The sequence below is a fragment of the Ceratosolen solmsi genome, unplaced genomic scaffold (assembly GCF_000503995.2).
Source record: "Ceratosolen solmsi marchali unplaced genomic scaffold, CerSol_1.0 scaffold94, whole genome shotgun sequence".
NCBI lineage: Eukaryota > Metazoa > Arthropoda > Insecta > Hymenoptera > Agaonidae > Ceratosolen > Ceratosolen solmsi.
Genome location: NW_011948458.1, coordinates 181,674 through 201,368, shown reverse-complemented (window position 1 = coordinate 201,368; position 19,695 = coordinate 181,674). Strand labels below are relative to the sequence as shown.

The 19,695-nt window shown below is 24.5% G+C and overlaps 2 protein-coding genes across 2 annotated transcripts; one reads left to right on the top strand and one right to left on the bottom strand.

Moving 5' to 3' along the window:
• Nucleotides 1-3,203: 3,203 nt before the first annotated feature.
• On the top strand, nucleotides 3,204-8,653 carry E(Pc) (Enhancer of Polycomb). Its single transcript, XM_011505436.1, has 10 exons — nucleotides 3,204-3,407; nucleotides 3,928-4,066; nucleotides 4,212-4,453; nucleotides 4,579-4,835; nucleotides 4,989-5,124; nucleotides 5,203-5,487; nucleotides 5,602-5,753; nucleotides 5,829-5,966; nucleotides 6,041-6,949; nucleotides 8,178-8,653. The coding sequence occupies exons 1-10, from the start codon at nucleotides 3,255-3,257 to the stop codon at nucleotides 8,293-8,295; spliced, it is 2,529 nt and encodes an 842-aa protein (XP_011503738.1). The 5' UTR covers nucleotides 3,204-3,254; the 3' UTR covers nucleotides 8,296-8,653.
• An 8,582-nt stretch (nucleotides 8,654-17,235) lies between these two features.
• On the bottom strand, nucleotides 17,236-18,347 carry trsn (translin). Its single transcript, XM_011505448.1, has 5 exons — nucleotides 18,270-18,347; nucleotides 17,987-18,083; nucleotides 17,705-17,920; nucleotides 17,554-17,633; nucleotides 17,236-17,490 (listed from the first exon to the last, which is right to left on the bottom strand). The coding sequence occupies exons 1-5, from the start codon at nucleotides 18,345-18,347 to the stop codon at nucleotides 17,236-17,238; spliced, it is 726 nt and encodes a 241-aa protein (XP_011503750.1).
• Between the last annotated feature and the right edge of the window lie 1,348 nt (nucleotides 18,348-19,695).

The window sequence follows — 19,695 nt, the reverse complement described above, 5'->3', positions numbered from 1 at the left end:
ATTCTTACCCTCTTATGCCCTTATTCCAGATATGCGTATGATTATTCTAGATTAAAATCTCAATAAAAGTCAAATTAATTATTTAGAGACACCATAATACAACAGAATTGTTAGAAAAGATAGTTCATATTGTTAGATATATAAATCTATAAGATAGATATTGTTAGAAAAGATTATCAAAGGAATATTTACTTAAACTAAACATACGAACCGATTTTCGATTTAGAGGAAGAAACAATATTAACATTGTCGGTATTCATCATTTATCATCAATCATTCGAGAACCCTCTCCCAAGGAATTGCAGAAGTCTACGAAGAACTATGAATTTATTTGGCATGCGACTGAAGATACATGTTAATTCTGCTACATCAATATGTAAACAATCCCATTAAAAGGCATACTCAACTAAACCTGGCATACAACCGACAGCTGTAATTGGATCTTGGCGGACGAACTTCAATATAATCTCACACTCTATTATACATTACATGTGCATGACAAAAAGGGAATCCATGCTCAACATTTAACGGACCAATTACCGCTGTTTTGAGTAACCCATCAACCGTTATCAAACACAGGTGTTGACTATGCCAGTTAATTAATCATAAAACTCTAGCCAGAGAGAAGAAAGGGGGAGAAACGGACTTATCGTGGCATTCCGACAATTTTCAGAAGCATCCTACAACTATACACAAGGTTCCCAAGAACAGAAACAGACAACTAAGGCCATCTTAATCGACTACTCAATGGGAATTCAATCCATTCACATAAGACAAAAAAAGGAAGTAGTGGTAAACTCCGCCAAGTTTACATAAGGAACACCATTGGATAATTGACATTTGACGAAATCTCCACACTACTTGTCCAAACTGACGCAATCCTCAACACAAGGCCATTAGAATCAATGTGCGATGACTCCAAAAACCATCCAGCACTTACCAGACTTGTAATCGGGAGCCCTCTTACTACTATACCAGAACCATCACTAATTGATCTGAACATTTCAAGATTATCCAAATGGTAATTCACACAACAGCGAGTACAACAATTTTAGTCACAATGGACTAAACATTATCTACAACAACAACTTTCAACATCAAAGTGGCATCATCCAAGAAATAAAATAAAAATTGGATCCCTGGTTCTCCATGCAAGCTCCCGGACATTTATGTTAAAAACAAAACAATGTAGCGAATTCGAGAAATTTCCTGCGCTGAAAACTCGAATATACGATTATAATTCGGCATAGCAACAGGCACCGGTACATTGCTGGTGTCGCACCGCTTCTAAGAAAATATTTGAGCAACACTTGATGCGCAGCTCTTTGCTAATTATAAATTACGCTGCCTAGACGACGGACTAACTTTTCTTTCTTCAAACATACAAACTGCAATCATCACTCACTGTAGCTATACAAGTTAATCTTCAAGTAACAAGCAATCTAACAAACCAATTGTGATGCCACAACTATCAGAATCCGTTAAACTTATATTCAAGAAGCGCTACTACACACATAAATTAAGAGTGAAATTAATGAAACTACAACTACACATACGTCAACGGATCACACCGATGGCTAAAGCAGCAGTGACTTATACGCTCCTTTAGTAAGCGCCGGCTATAGCAGCGACACTTCTCACGCAAAGAAGGATTCACGCTTCACACTACTGAGAGTACACACTCCCGTCAACACGTAAAATAATTGAAGAAACTTAATACATAAATCACTCACACTCTCGATTCATACACTTCTATAACCATTAACTATTATTATATTATTGTATTTAATAAAGGAAAGACCAAAATATACTGTTTGTAGAATTGAATAATTACATTGCCCCCTTCACTTGCCAACAACACCTCCACCAATATCACCTGGAGGTTTTAAGTCTGATCCCAGGCAGTCGGTATGGTCATTCATAAAGAAGATAATCCATCACCTTTATTTACAGATATTTTTCAATTTTTTAGATTTAATCTTTACTAAGACAATTGTTTGTAATGTTCAGATGATAACAAAAACGATTTTTTTAAAAATATTAAAAATATATTATATTAATCTATTTCAAATTCAATTAATAACATTACTTATTGCTTAAAAAATATAAAGCATAAATTTACATGAATTTATAACAAATGTAAATTTATTACGTAATGTATACTAATATAAAGGAATAAAATTATAAAATATACAATATTTCAAATTTTAATTACTTAATTTTTTATATTGTAAGAATTAAAGGACAATTGAAAATATTTAAATCAATAGATATGTAAACAAATAACAAACATAATAAATAATAATTAAAAATTTTTTTGAAAACTGTTTATAGTATTCGTTATAACGTGAAGAAAACTATAAGAAAATTATTTTGATCAGTTTTTAACTAGTAAGTAATTATAATAATATTAATAATCTTAACTCTACGTATTCTAGAATGTAAAACTCTGTTATTATTTATTTAAAGGGTTTACTATGCTAAGAAACATAAATGTATAGAAATCATGCATTATTGTTAAGTTATTACTATTTATTTTATGGTGAATATGTTTATAGAGATGCTGTTTTATTTAGTTATATGTGTACAGTTTACTATTTATATTGCGCGCATTTTTAAAAACCAATAAACTTTTGATCTTTTATGCGCATGCCACAAAAAAGTATCTGTCTGTCATTTGCAACCGTTGAATTGAGATTCATTAAAGTTAGTGGTGAGGTAAGAGAATTAAACAACGACGTGGGTGCGACATCTTTCTAAAATTGTTGTATCAACGTGTAGAAGTATTAATGTTTGTGTTAGTATATTAAGTTCATGTCGGATTACTCAGGGGACCATGGGACATGGCCGAATGTGTAAATGACTGGTGCGTCGGCCATGATGGCTTTGCACAAGGGCCGTGTTTCACAAACACATTTTCAAAGTGAATTGAAAGAGTGCGACGACGGCAGGGTGAATCTGTGATTGTGTTTAAGCGCTATGGCCGGATAAGGATGAGACCCTGAGCCGACCCGCGGCGAGTGATTCGGCCGCCTGGCTTAGCCAGCAGCCCAACCTCGTCCAGCAGAGCTTGGAATTGCACATCATAGATAACAGAGCAGCATAAATAAAGACCCTCGCCTGTATCAAGTAAGTCTTAAAGTTCAAGAACCCTATTTCTGAAGCAATCCAAATCTGGAGAAGAACATAAGCCCAATTTAGAAGAATCGAGACATTTAATCTATTTTTCACCATCAACACGCATACCGCCCGCCATGAGCAAACTTTCATTTAGGGCGCGTGCCCTCGACGCTTCTAAGCCCATGCCCATATTCATGGCCGAGGAATTACCAGATCTACCGGATTATTCGGCCATTAATCGAGCTGTGCCACAAATGCCTAGTGGTATGCAGAAAGAAGAGGAATGTGTAAGTTTTGCTAAGCAAAATACGAAAAGCATGTTTCTTGCATCGGCCATCTTAGTCAGCTCGAAAATACCGATCTCCTATAAACATTCACCAGATGGCACTATATCTATAGCTTAAAGATCTCTCGAACCTTTTTACTTTTATTTGTATTCCATATTTTAGAATTGGTTCATATTTCTTTAATTATATTAGCAATATGTGATCGAGCTAATTTGAATCTATTTGTTAATATAAATATCAAATTTTAATAAAATAAAAATATATTTTACAAATAAAATAAAAATACAAATTAAAAAATAACTTACCATATACTAATTTTTAAAGGTAAATTAACTCTCCTCAATTTAATATATTCTTTTAATTTCTATATCATGATAATTGTAATTGATATGATTATTTCTTGATGATTTTATTATATATAAATATATCTCACATTTTATTAGGTTATAAAATATTTTAATAAAATATATAATTATTTTTGTATAATAAATAATTTTAACAAAATTATTTGTCTGAAAAGGAACATCATCTTCAAAGGGCAATTTGTACAGGATTAATAATTCCAACTCCGGAAGTAACTAATTTAACAGATGTCGAAGCTTATGACAAAATTTATCCAGCAGATTATAAGTTGCCACGTCAACTTATTCATATGCAACGTAAGATTTGTTTATATATTTTATAGTAAGCAAATTTTATAGCAATAGTTGTTTATATCTGAAAGTATATTTAACTTTTAATTTTTTATATTTAATATTTTATTATTGTTCTATATAAGAAATAATCAATTATATCTAATTATAGCCTTTGCTATGGAGCAAGATATTCCAGATTATGATATGGATTCTGAAGATGAAAAATGGGTTGGAACACAAAGTCGTAAAATGGATTTAACACCACTTCAGTTTGAAGAGATGATGGACCGACTTGAAAAAAGTTCTGGACAAACAGTTGTCACATTAAATGAAGCTAAAGCACTTTTAAAAGAAGATGATGATTTAATTATTGCAGTTTTTGACTATTGGTTAAATAAACGTCTTAAAACGGTAAGTTTTCTCAATTTGTACATAAAATAATATATTAAATAAGTAAATATTTCTAAAAAAATTTACCTGGTAATCTTAAAGTTTTATGTGAACTTATAATATTTGTGAAATATTTTTATTTTTAGCAACATCCACTTCTTTTAACAGTGAAAACTGAACATCGTCTTGGATCTGCTGCTAATAATCCATATCTAGCATTTAGAAGGCGAACAGAAAAAATGCAAACACGCAAAAATCGTAAAAATGATGAAACAAGTTATGAAAAAATGCTTAAATTGCGTAGAGATCTCTGTAGAGCTGTTACATTATTAGAAATGGTAAAAAGAAGAGAAAAAACGAAACGAGAGCATTTACATCTAACTATTGAAGTTTATGAAAAAAGGTTAGATATATTGATGATTATATATCATAGAAATAGTATTAATAAAAGTCGTTCGTTAATTAGATAATGATTCACTTCAGATATTTGTATAACCAATGTTTCTATTTCAAATATTAAAATTTGAAACGTTTAATATTTTATTGCTAATATTAGGTATCAAGCGCAAGACTTCAATGGTCAAATTTTGGCAGAAGTATCCACTTTAAAAACATCGCGACCTGCATTTGCTCCAATCTTCACAAATCAATTTGGAGCCCATCAAAATTGGGCAAATAAAGTTTGTGGAAAAGTAAGCTTTTTGTCAGCCAGTGAAAACTATGTATACTAGATGGAAAAGATATTTTTAAAAACATTTTCATGCAATCAGGATGATGTACCAAGGAAGGAGAAAAGACAATACAAGAAAAGGAAGCATAAAGCAGATGTCAGAAGCGGAGGTTTAGATGACGGTGTGCGCAGTACTGGAACTAGTGGCAATCGAGGCAATCGTGTTGTTCTTGAAAGTGGGCTGGATCCCCTTGGTAGTTCAGACGAGGATATTCCTCTTCCGTCACATTCACAGCCATCTCTTCCCTCAGATCATGAAGATGAAGACACAGTTGATGAGGGTCAATTCACCTTTCGTCGAAATAGAAACAATAGTTATTTGCCTGTAAGAATCTATATTTTTATTTCAGAAATTGTCTTCAAACTAAATATTTAATTTTTTTACAAAGCTTAAGATTTTTAATTGACAATGCATGAAATATTAATTTTATATATACAGCCTGTATCAGGTGGGTTTGGAAATTGGCCTTGGTGTGATAGAGACGAAGGAGGCTTGGCTGATAAAAAATACAGATTTGCTCTTACTAGCATCAATAAGCCTACACCACGCTGTATTGGTCTAGCACGACGTAGAATGGGTCGTGGTGGCAGGTATGTAGATTATTGTAATTTATACAAACGTATTTATTTTTAATCAAAATTATTCGAGACATTTTTATGTATCAGAATTATACTTGATCGATACTCAAGTGATATGGATGATATATGGTCATCGTTAGATTTTACTATACATGAGCCTAAATGCAATACAACAGTTCAAACAGATCCCACAGCTACTGCAACAACTACAGTTATGAAAGAATGGTACAATATTCTTTTGAATTCATGTTATAATACAAAACATTAATTACATACAATTTATTACATTATTTTTTAAGGTTACATTTTCATCCAAAAACACCACCAGCTTCAGAGCATAGTCCAAGTGAAGAGAGTAGCGAGAGTGATTCTGAAGTAGAATTAGCTCATTCTATAACAGAACCTCTTTCATATCCATTCCCACCAGAGGCAACATCCATTTGCGTTGATATAGAATCAGATCGCTTGGATGATAATCCACCTTTCACATCTGAATTCAATATATCAGATTACTTTTCTATCGACACATTATCAGACTTTGATTTGGCACTTGCAGCCAGTAGTAGTGCCTGTTCATCAGAAAATAGTGATTGGCGGACAGACGAATTAGGATGCTCGCATTTCTTAGTTTTACCAGAAGTTGGAAATTTATTCGCGCCACAAATCCGATCACAGTGCAGTGGTAGTGCTAATAGTGTAAATAAGTCTAATTATTCTACTGCTTCGCCAATATTGTGTACAAGCATCCAATCAACAGCCTCTAATACATCAATGTCTACACAACGTATAAATGTTAATATTGAAGCTCAATTAAATCATCAAGCTAAATACAGACAATTGCAAAACAATAGCAATGCTACTTCTATATTATCTAAGTCTCTGACTAGTCCAACTAATAACAGAAGTTGTACTGGAGGAATCAGAGTATTTGGTACAACAGGAATAAGTGGAAGTGGTGGTACAATTACAAACTTTGGTAATGGTCACCAAAATGGTCCTGTTACTCATATGCATAATTCAAAGAGTTTATCAAACAGTACACACATTATAAACAATCAATCAACAATACTTTTACCACAAAAGCATACAACTTCTAATTTGCTGCCAGGCTTTAATAAACTTGCCAATCTTTCCAGACATCAACAGCAAATACATAATCAAACTCAGCAAATTCCAACATCTGGAGAAATTACGCTTAATAGTAATAGGTAAAATAAAAATTTTACTCTTTATTAATGAACTGATGAAATAAAACTTAACAATTAGATTCAATACTATTTTTATTAAGAAATGAATTAAAAACTATAACAAATTTCATGTATTAAAATAGAATTATTAATAAATTTTTACTTTATGGATTCAAAATTTTCAAAAAACTTCTAATTTTAATGTACAAAATTTCCTTTTATACTTATTTATAGACATACACATTACCATTAAATATATAAATATACAGTTTATTTCAGTACAATTAAAAAAATATTTTATCAAACTTAATCAAATTTTTAGTTTAATTTAGACTTTGAGAAGAATATAAAATTCTTAATTACATAAATATTTTAATTTATGAAAGAATAAATTTTGGGATAATAAATTATTAATTTATATTGTTGCTATAATGCAATCATGTAATTAAAATAGTTATCTTTTATATTTTTATCATAAAAATTTACATATATGAACATGAAATATTATATATAAAAATTGTATATATATATATATATATGTTTTAAAACATTTTAAAAATTTAAATCAAGAAATTATGTATGGAAAATTAATTTCAATAACACGAAATTTAATATTTAAATAAAATTGTTTATGAAATTATTGAACTTTTGCTTTAATTATATATTAATTATAATTTTTTTTTATAAATTTGTTATCTATTGTAAAATGCCTTAATATCAAATATCTCAAATTTTTATTATAAAAGCATTATACTTTACATTATATAAAATATTAGATATTATGTTTATATATTCTAGCAATATATATTAGAGTATCAAATATTGCTAATAAAAATTAATTTACAGATGAAATTTAAAGTAATATTTAATAAATATAATGAGAGAGAAAGAGAGGAAAGGAAACTATATATTATTTATTTATTAAAAAAAATTTTTATGGGAAAAGAAGTAATATTTTAAATTATATTCCTTAATAATATGTTTATATGAATAATTAATATTTAAAATCTTTAAGTATTAAATGTATTAAGTCATAATTGTGTATTAATTATATCTTTCATTTATTTAGTATTCTATTTAACTTGATGAAATCATTCTAAGACAGTTTAGATTTGTTTAAATATTTTATTTATTACCTTAAATAGCTTTTTTAATACCTGATGTAAATTAAATAAAATTTAAGTTCATAATTATAATTTAATTGTAATTAAAAAAAAATTTCTAATAATTTTCGATAATAAATTTTCAGTGAAAAATTGGAGATGGAAGTGGACACAGTTCAAAGTACACCATGTGATGGTAAAACACAACAGCAACAGTTGGTTCAAGGAAGTAAAACAAACTCATTGGCAATGGAAGTGACATGATGCCTGCTGTCAGCACCCCTGTTACTACCATTACGTCACTGGGGGCTTTGCTAACCTTACCTTGCCAATGTACGTCTGATTTTGGCATTGAAAATAGACTACTTGTTTTGACATTAATTGTGGTATGGTTAAGCACATTCACAGGGACGTGTTGTCCAACTATTTCATGACAACTACTTTGAAGTAATGACAGAACACTTGCAATTAGAAAAATCATATGACCCTTACTGATTTAAACAGTATTCAAATTTACAACAAATTTTATAATTCAATGTACAAATCTTAACTTTTTCATTGTTATTTTTATTTAGTAACTTACAATTGTTGATGACATATGTTACGTAGAAGAAATATGCTACCTCCATTTTAAAGAATGAAATCTAACATAAGCTTTTAAATACAATGTTTGTATTAATTCGATAAATGTAAACTTAATTTATTGTATTTTTAATCTTATTAATGATAATTTAAAAATCAATATATAATTTAGTATCTTAACATTGTATTTAAAAATATTTGCGTTCTTCATTTATTGAATTAATGGTTATTACAGCTGTGAAGCCATAAAGGCGTATAAATAAATATTATTGTTTTCAAGATGAGCTCGTTTTATATTATTATATTTAATGATTAATAAAAAAAATACTTTATAACACTAAATCAATAAATTTGTAAAAGAATGTTCACTTAAATAAAATTAGTTCGTGAAAATATTTTTATGAATTCTTCATATAACAATCATTTTTAAGATTCAATAAAAAAGTATGTGAAGCGACAATTACATAAAATTTTAATGTTTCGAACTTATTTGTTATATTTGTCTATCGATTAATAATATGAAGACAAACGTACTTCTACGTAACAATTATATTCTCTTACTATTTCAGTACGTTAGCTCTGAAAAAGTAAATATATGTACGTGCGTAAATATGAAGATTAAATTAAACATTAATAAAAGAGCTTTGCATTCCTAATTCAAATTATACGAAGGCTGATGCAGTCTCTTTTTTTATTTGCTTCCATTTTCTTTCAAATTTCTTTGTACAGCTTTTAAGAAATTTGATACTAAAAATATTTTCATTAATTTTATGAATAATAAAATTAAAATCATAATTCACATTATTTATGTGCATTGATGCTTTAATAAAATAATAACAAATAATCATTTTAAAATACCAAGAAAAAGTTTAATGATTAATATAGTTCAAAACAAATTGTATAATTACATTCTTATCAATGTGTTGCATTTTTCAAACAACTTTTTTATGTAAAAGATAATATAAAATTTCATAAGATCTTTTATTTGATTTATTATTTAGTCAAAATAAGTTATATTGCTAATTATGATAAAATTTTGCACACTTAAATGTATATATATACATTTGAAAAAGCAATGTTTTTTAGAAATATTTATCTAAAATAAATTATTTTGAATGGATGAAAAAGTGTACATTGTATAAATTTGAGTATGATTTAACTTGCAGAGTTAGAAAAATAATACATTAATTTTATTTTCATGTGTTTTAACAATACAAGTTTTATTTAAAAGGAAATCTGATATCAGTTACAAAATTAATGGTGTAAACTAAAAAATGTTATGAATGTTATAAAAACCTTCAATTATATGGAAGGAAAAGAATAAAGAAAAATTGTATATATAAAGATAATTACGCTTACTATATCTCTTACATTTAGATAATATAATAAATGTAATTAATGTTGTGGTAGGCGCACAGCAATGTATAAGAAAATTTATCAATAATTCGAATTGATTTTAGGAGTAAAAAATTTTATCCTAGTTTTATAGAATGAATTTATTATGAATTTAAGAACTTGTCGAATTTTTAGTTATTTTGTCAAGAAACCTGCTTGTTTATGATGTACATTATTGCGCGAACAAGTTGTACTCGTGTTTCATTGATGATTTTGTAAATACTTTCTTAAACATTATTAAATGTGAATGGTCTTTGCAGATTTGATCATAGCTTATAAAATATATTATAAATTTCATAAATGAATATAAAAACAATTCTTACAACGGTTTAAAGATACTAGCACAGTGTTTTTTATATTTTAAATTATGTTTCAAGATCTGCAAAGAAAAATATCAGAAAAGAAGCTTTTTGTAATATTATCACTAGTTTTTATTTTAAACAAAAAAAAACCATGTATGAAAATCTGTTAATTTAGTTGAATGTTCAGCAAAAAAAATTCATGGTATGCAAAAGTTTGTATAAAGTAAAGAAAGAAATTACAAGTTAGTTTATTTAAATTATATATCATTTTCCTTGTATATGCATCAATATATGATAAAGCAAAAACTAGTTCAGATGCATAAAAAAATCCCTCCAACTATAAAGACTGAGTCTGGTAATTATAAATATATTTTATTTGACCAATTTAGAATTTCAACAACTATTTCGACAAGCGCTTGTATTCATTTCATTGATTATTTAATAAAATTAAAAGTTGTACCAAAAAATAAGCATGCTTTCTTTATAAAATAAATAATATAAGTAACTAATACAAAGTAAGAGAAATTACAATTTTTTTTATTTATAACATGCTTATCTCTTTATTTTATATTGGCTTTCTCATTGATATCTCATTGACTACCATACATTCTTAATTTTATAAATACAGCCAGGGTTATATTTTATTGTTATACATTAAAATTATTACTATTTTGAATGCTATATGGAAGTTATTTTTAATTATGTAAACATTTTATTAATTTAATTTTAAAGATTTAAATTAAAAATTTAGTATTTTAATCCTGTATTGAATGGATTGATTCAACATAAAATCATATCTACATTAATCCATTTGTGAATTTCATATCTTAGTAGTGTTAATGTTTCTATAATGTTAATTGTTATTTTTTGAAGGTAAATGTGTATTAGTAAAATCAGTAATATTAAAAAATTCTTATTTTTTAAAAGTCCAAAACTGCTTTATAATCATTAATTATTAATTTGATTATTAGTAATAATAAAAAAATTAATTCGGAAAAGAATAACAAATGATAATGAATCAATTATTTAATATTCGTTGTAAACAATATAGTTTAATACCGTCGAAGCGTTATTACAAAAAACGAATATTTGCAGTATTTATAATTGAAAACCAAAAGGAATATGCATAAAATATTTGTACAATGAATGATAAGCAAGTATTCAGAGTTTGATTATAATAAAAATTTGTCTGGACAAAAATTATTCTGCAACCTTCAGATGATAATTATAATGACCTTAAATAGGTCATACATAAACATAAATGACAAAATAAAATTGTAATAAGTTCTGTATCAAAATTAATTTTTTCACAAATTATATTGTTCTAGATATCATTTTTGATATGTAATTTAAATATTTGTAAGAGTACTATTTGTATATGTTTGTCATCAGTTTTATTTTTTCGAAATCGTATTTTGTAGTTTTAATATTTTTTAACAAGATATATATCATTTTATAATATATAATTTGGTTATTAAACGTTTCATAATTTTCTTTCTTAGAATATATACATTTTTTTCTGTTTTCGTTCCTGATTTAGAGACCATTTAAATGATCTTTAGGACTTTTCCAATGTGATGTCTTACAGGAACAAACCATTATATTTAATTATTAGTAACATAATTAATGAATACTCTTACGAGTTCTTTTTATTCTAAAATTATTCTAATATTATATTAAGATGTTATTTAGTTAAAATATTATGCATTGATTATTAAGTTCATTATTATCAATTATTTTTATTTAAGTATTATTTTATGTTTTTTATAAATTTTATCACTTTCTTAGAGAAATTCTTAAGAAATTATTTTTTAAAATTTATACTCTAATTTTAAATTGCAATGAAATACAGTCACTTAATGTACTTTTTATAAATACATATTTTTAAATAGTTAAATTACAATAAATACTATAACATTGAATTTATATAACATATATAAACATCTTCAATTATTTTTAATTGAATGTTTATATTTCATTCAAAAAACTGAATTTATATAATAATAATAGAAAACTAAATTTAATTCAAATTTACGTATATTAATAAACAATATTAATTTTAATATTTCATAATTTTATAATTATCATTATAAATTATAATGAAATATATAGACTTGTATTCACGTTTACATAATAGTGTTATCTATCAGAGTAAGGTATTGGAATATTGGGATATTCACCACGTTCAACTATATGTTATTCTTTCCTTTTTATCACTAATTCTCTGTGTATGAGAACAAATCTGATCTATACGATTAAATAAAGCCTCAGTGTTTTCGAAAATAGTGCAACGCATAGAAAGAAGGTAAATCACATTTGAGGTATACACGAGAAAAATCCGAGTTTTACTCTCAAAAGATATTTTGTATATAATCTGAGATATATGGATGTAAGAACCATATAATAAATGTTAGTGACGTATTATTTTTATAGAAAACACTTTATATAATAGAATTAATTACATTAACATTTGAATATAAAAAGAGATTGAATCTGCAAAATTCATAAATATATTTATAAATCAGTAATTTAATTTCAATTGAGAAATATATGAAAATTGTATATTTTTAAAATATCGATAAAAATAAAAAATATAAAACATTATAAGTTTACTATTACTAATAAAAGAAAAATATTTTGAGGTCACAAATAACCAACCCATAATTGGGTACGCTTTCATTTAGTGATCCTTGTTTACTATTAAGGTTTGTTGTGAAAAGAAAAAATGTGAATGTTTAATAATAGTTATCACTCGAAGGTTAAACAAATTCCATGTACCTGATTATATCATAAAATGCATTAACAATTTATATTGTTTACAATTATAACAATCATATTATTGTAAGCCTTTATTGGATTAATTTATAATAAAATTTGAAACTTAATGTACTTTTTAAATATATATATATATATATATATATATATATATATATTATGAATATTTTTGCTAATAAAATTTGTAATTAGTCATATAATTTTTTAAATTAATGAAATTAATAATTAAACTGATTATAATATTTAAATGTTTTCAAATTGATTATATTATTTTGCCAAAAAAGCATTGAAGAAACCAAATTTCTTTTTTCTGGATTTTTAAAATTTATATCTTCAAGAACATTTAGTATTTTATTCTATATATCAAACCAGCAACTATTTGAGAATGTGTCGCAAAAGTAACATAATTAGTATTGTAATATTCATTTTTTGATCATGATTCAACAATGATCATAGTTTGATCAAATATCGAAAGTAATAGAAAATTTATTTTATAGTTTAATGACTATGTTACATTATGTTTTATATTACAAAACACTTACTTATAAAGTTCATTTGTGAATATAAATTTAAAACAGCTATTCTTCAAATTAAATTCATAAATTTAGCAATATTACTAACTTGTAGAAATTATAAATTTTGAAATTTTTATATTAAATCATGAATAGTAAAAATGGTTAAAGTAGTATTTTTTGATTATTTTATTTCTATGAACTTATAACATCAAATTTGTGTACAGGAACTGATATTTAACATAATTTTATCAAACGGTATTTGGTTAAATACTGTTTCTATACACAATTTCTGTAAGTTAGTATTAATAATTAGTGTATGATAAGTAGTAAAAAATAATTTCACGGAAATTTGTAGAAAATTCTTTGGCCATTTTTGTTTACCGACGATTGAAAAATGGATTAGCAATGGATACTAATTAAAATTTGTGCAAATATAATAGTAGCAATAATTTATTAATACTAATAATAAATTTATAATTCTAATTTAAAAAAAATTATATACTTTTAATTGTATATGAAAAATACAAGTATATTTGTAATATAAATTAGTTATTAAAATTGACATTAAAAAGGTTAAAAATATTAATTTCATATTATATATATTTAGTTTTTAAAACTTTTTAAAAGAAAATTCCATTCAGCTTATTATATGTAATTTAACATTTACAAAATTCATTTTTTATAACAATTTCTAATATAAATACAGTTAAAAAACTTATGATAAAGGTTTTGAGTAATAACAGTTTTATTTTTATGATTATGAATGTATCTTTAAGTATTCACGCAGAATCTTGTGTCAACCTAATAATAATTTATAAATTATTTGTAATATTTTTATAGTTACAATTTTTACAAAATATGTAATGAATTAATATCTTCAGAATTATTAAATTATTACTATACACTATCAAAGTTAACAGAAATTGTTGATTTTAAAACAAATTAACTTTATTCAATTTAAAATTACATAAATATAATATAAAAATTTATTTTGTAAATACAAACATTTATTTAAAATACAATTGCAATAGAATCTGTAATTGTAATATTCTTCACAATTCTAATACCAAAATTATTTAAAATCATTTTACTTAATTTATTAAAAATAGAATTTAATTAATTTAAAGTTTGATCTAATATTGTAGTATGTAGTAATCCATGTTTTGGCATTAAATATCTTTGTTCTACATAGACTGGTATAGTACATAGACATTTCAATTGAAATTTGGACTAGAGCCCAGGCTCTACAGTTAATGGTAAAGAAGCACATTTCTGTCATTTGGTATTTATTTTTTTTATATTATTTTATATTTTGACAACATTCGTATGTGGATATTTAAAAGTTTTATGTTAATGAATAATCATTAATTTATTATAAAAAGAGAATTTATGTAGTTTCTTTTCTTGTGAAATAAACAGATAAATTCTTTCTACATTTCTTACATATGTTAAATAAACAAATATAAGTAATGAGTTTAAACATGATAAATTTAGAGTAAAAATGTGTATCCTCGTATATAACAGAATCTTCATAGTAGTTTAAAAAATAGATAATGCAAATTCAATATCCCAAACACAGAAAACTTTACTTCACAATGTACTAAAATTCATAGCATAAGTATCACTAGTTAAAACTCTCAATATTTATCCAATTGATTGCAATGTATAATCTCAACATTTTCTGCATGACAGTAAAATGATTTCACAAATTATCCCCTTCCATTGAAATAAATAGGGACTAAATCTGTACTACCAGTTTTAATAGCAATTATATTAATTTTGTAGTAAGTAATTCTTTTCGTCCGCCTAATTTATTATGAATTATCTGTATCTAATAATGTAATGGATGGTGTACATAAACCACTAGATAACTATATGGAAAATATTGAAATTTTTCTGCATGAATTTTAACAATATCCGACATTTTAACAATTACGATATTTAAATATGTGAGTTTATATTTTTTTCGGAAAATCGGTGACCGATTTTCAAAAAGAAAAGAACATTCAGCGTAAAAAACTCAATAGATTCTTATGTATTATTGTACCAAAACTTAAAATACATTCTTAAGTAATTTTATACTGTTTCTCATGAAATCATTGAACAATTCAATAAAATATATTTTACCAATTAGTAAAATATAAATATTTATAAAACACTAATAAAGCTATACATTAGCCGATGTAAATATCCTACTACTTATATAACGCAATTTGAATTTGAGTTAACCAATTATCGGACATAGCTACATAAAATGGTTATAAATGCTAGATATAGTTAATATAGATTTAAAGATGTGTATATATATATATATATATTTATTTATTTCTTGATTTTCATATCTGGTAATTTTTTCCAAAATTTTACTCTCGTTCTCTTACATGTGTCAACAGTATCATATTTACTTTGTTATTGACTTGCATATAGAAAATAAACTAATAACATTAGAAGTGAAAAGGTAATAAATATAGCTTATTATAGTACATAAATATTTTTAGAAACATATATTGTATTATTACTTTTTAGTATATATTTGTCATTTTTTTAATTTTAGAAAATTAAACTATAATCATAATTTAATTAAATTATATTTTACGATAATAATAAGAAATTTAGCAGCTTATCAAATGAAAAATTAATAAATATAAACTATAAGAATAATGCTAAACACAAAAAATATTAATTAAATATGGATTTATAAATTATTATATTTTTATTGCTGCTATTGCTAATTTTAACATTTAACTAATACCAGCATTGTTTAAGGTAATGTCAATGTATTTGTTTGAAATATTGATAAATTACGTAACTAAAACAATAATATGTTCAAACAATTTTAGCAAAGATTCAGTTATCACTATTTAATTTAATAATAGAATAATTAATATGCTGTCTTAATATTATAAGTTGTAAATTTGAATATGTAATTAAAGAAAGCAGTATGAAATTTTATTAAATGTTTATGATTACAAAATAATATATTGGTAAATTTTTCAATTAGGTAATGTTAAATATTATCTTATATTTAAATGAAATTACAAACTTCTAGAATATATTATTATAAGTATTATAAGCACTTATAAATACTTAACAATACTTTTAAATAATTTTAAGTATAACAATAATCTTGTAAAAATATAAATTTTTTACATAAAAAAAATGTAATCTTTTTAATTATTAAGATAAAAATATTCAGTAGTTAATGTAATACATACAATTCAGGATCTTTTTCATATTACTAGAATCTACTGTTGAAAATAATAAATTATAATAATAATTTTACTTTTAAATTTGATGAAAATATGAAAATTATTATACCCTATATAAAAAAACATGTTGAAACCAGGTAATATAGTCATTTATTACTCGTAATTGTATAAAATATTAGAACTTAAAAAATATAAAGTGAAATTCAAAATTTTTAAATTTTACAATAATATACAAATATATAAAATTTTATATTTAAATTTTTACATCTAACTTTTTAAATCTGTAGAATCTATAGATGTTAATTAATTATATATAATTATTAAATTTTTTTATTAACTTATAAAGGTCTTATAAAAAGAAATATTTCAATACAAATTAAAATAATTCATAGACTTTAATAATTGATGCATAAAATTTACTTTTCTTTATATTTTGTTACCTTGTACTACAGTCGATTCTTGCGTTATATTAGTATTTGGTTTAAGACCACGTATACTAAGATCATAAACTACTTCCTCAATTTTTTTAACATTATATTTTAAGCTATCAAAACGTTTTCTTAATGCATCATTTTTCAAATTTAAAAGTCGAAATCCTGCATTTAATTCATTAACAAAATGTGCAATTTCCATTGGTTGATGATAATTTCCATTGGTAACACTATTGATAGCATAACGACTCTAAAATTAATTAATATTATTGATAGTTTTTTAGGTAACAGAATTTACTTATTTTCTACTTACTAATTCAGTAGAAAGTTGTAATAAACCCATTAAAAAGTCTTCTAAATCCAAGTGAAATCCATCTTCGCTTTTCTGTTTTACTAAAATATAATATATTAAATAACTCATATAAAACTTTTGTTCAAATAATATTAATTAATTTTAAATTTACTTCCTAAAATATCTGCTGCAATTTCCTTGGTTACAAGTATTCGAACTTCTAAGTATACAACGAGAGATGCTAAATAACATAATCTCTGTGTGACTGATTTCCATTCAAAGTGAAAACGATAATACTGATCTGTTGGTACAATAATTGCAAGTTTTTCATAATATTTACGTACATCTTCAAATAATGTTCTTGCTTTGGTACAATAATCAGCAACTACTAAAAGTAAGAACAAAATACTTTATATTAGTAAATAAAAATGTGACTTATAAAATAAAATCTTACTTATATTTTCTTCTGTATGCTCATTATGAATATTTTGTAAAATTATTACAATGTCTCTAGTAATTTTTTCAATTTGTTTCACATTGTTTCGAATTTCCTAAAATTGATATAATTAAATTGTATTAAATTATTAATCAAATAAATTATAAAAATATATTACCATTATTTATATAAATTCAATATTTACACCAAAACGATATTTAATTCATAAATAAAATTTTCTTTATACTACAAGATTTAATTGTTTATTCTTAAATTTTAATTATAATTAAAAAACAATTACATTCACCTCTCGTATCTCCTGTTCATTATTTAAATGATCTTGAAATAATTTAAAAATTTCTGCTACAGTATCGCTCATATTTTTATCTAAAAAGAAATATATATTTTTTTAATAATATTCTTTACAAGAATTACTTTTGTCAAATTTTAGGTAGTAATGCATTACGCTATGAATTTGAGTTTGCGCAGTCATTGCTTGAATCTAGTTCGTCCATTTTCTAACTCTAGAAAATAAAAAATATAAAAACCGATAACAATCAATAATAAAAGTTACCAAATGATTTATTAAGTTACTTGTATAATTTATCAAAAGTTGAATTATTTATTATACAATGCTATAAACTGAGCCAATTATATATAAAAAAAAACCTAGGAGTATAATTAACTGTCTTTCAAAACATGCGCAATTGAATTTAAACTGATGTAATTAAAGGCCCACTTCCCGATCGAGTACTACACAGTATTAAAAGTTTTATTAAATGAGTAGTACATTACTTGTAGCAAATATTATCTTTCACCTTTTATTTATAAAAATAGTAAACTAAAAAATTTAAAAAATAGTATATTAACTTAATAAAAAAAATTACTTTTTAAATAGATATTTATATAAAAATTAACATATTCTGCTTTTGAAAACCTTCAACACTGTTTTAATATATTACGTATGCGAAATCTTGCACAGAAGTATCAATCAATAAGGCTTTATCATATAAACACTATCGCGTAATATTATTGGAAAACTCATAATTAACAATAATTAGAGTAGGCTAAGTAGAATTAATGTTTACATTATAGAGTTTATAAGTTTTTAAACATTTATATATATTTATAAATTTCATATTTATATATATTAAAATTTTTTTATTTATAAATAAATATTTTTTGTACGCACAAGAACATTGGTAATCTACTGATCTAATCAAGTTTGTTTAATTTTTTCTTAAATTCGGTAAATATTTTGTAATACAAATCAATTTAACCAATTGTGTTGTCTTGCAAATTCTAACTAAACAATTCATCTGGTTTCTATTGTATAAATTATGCAACAAGTTCTTATATATAAATATATAATAATGGACATATAGTATAATAATGTAACTTTTAACCATGTTATACCAATACTGTTGTTTTTTACTATCATCTTTGTTTTATTATTATTATTATTATTTATATTATATTAATTTTCATTATAACTTGGTATAATTGTTTTATGCATATATGATTATGTATTTATAAGAAAATATTTGCAATTGAATTGTATGTGACATTAAATAAATGAAATTGTTTAGCCTTATTAAACATGTTAGATACAGATTTGTATTATTTACTACAAATATATTATGTTTAAAATCTTTCTTTAATATTTTATTGTTTCAATCTTATAAGTGTTAGAATAGTAATTATAAGCATTATATCATAAAAAATAC

What these genes read in the sequence shown, in the direction of transcription:
- trsn (XM_011505448.1), bottom strand. Translation starts at nt 18,347, where the DNA reads ATGAGCGATACTGTAGCAGAAATTTTTAAATTATTTCAAGATCATTTA. An exon ending in TGCAGCAGATATTTTAGGAA is followed by an intron (nt 17,634 to 17,704) that starts GTAAATTTAAAA and finishes ATTATATTTTAG; the next exon opens with TAAAACAGAAAAGCGAAGAT. An exon ending in TACAACTTTCTACTGAATTA is followed by an intron (nt 17,491 to 17,553) that starts GTAAGTAGAAAA and finishes AATTAATTTTAG; the next exon opens with AGTCGTTATGCTATCAATAG.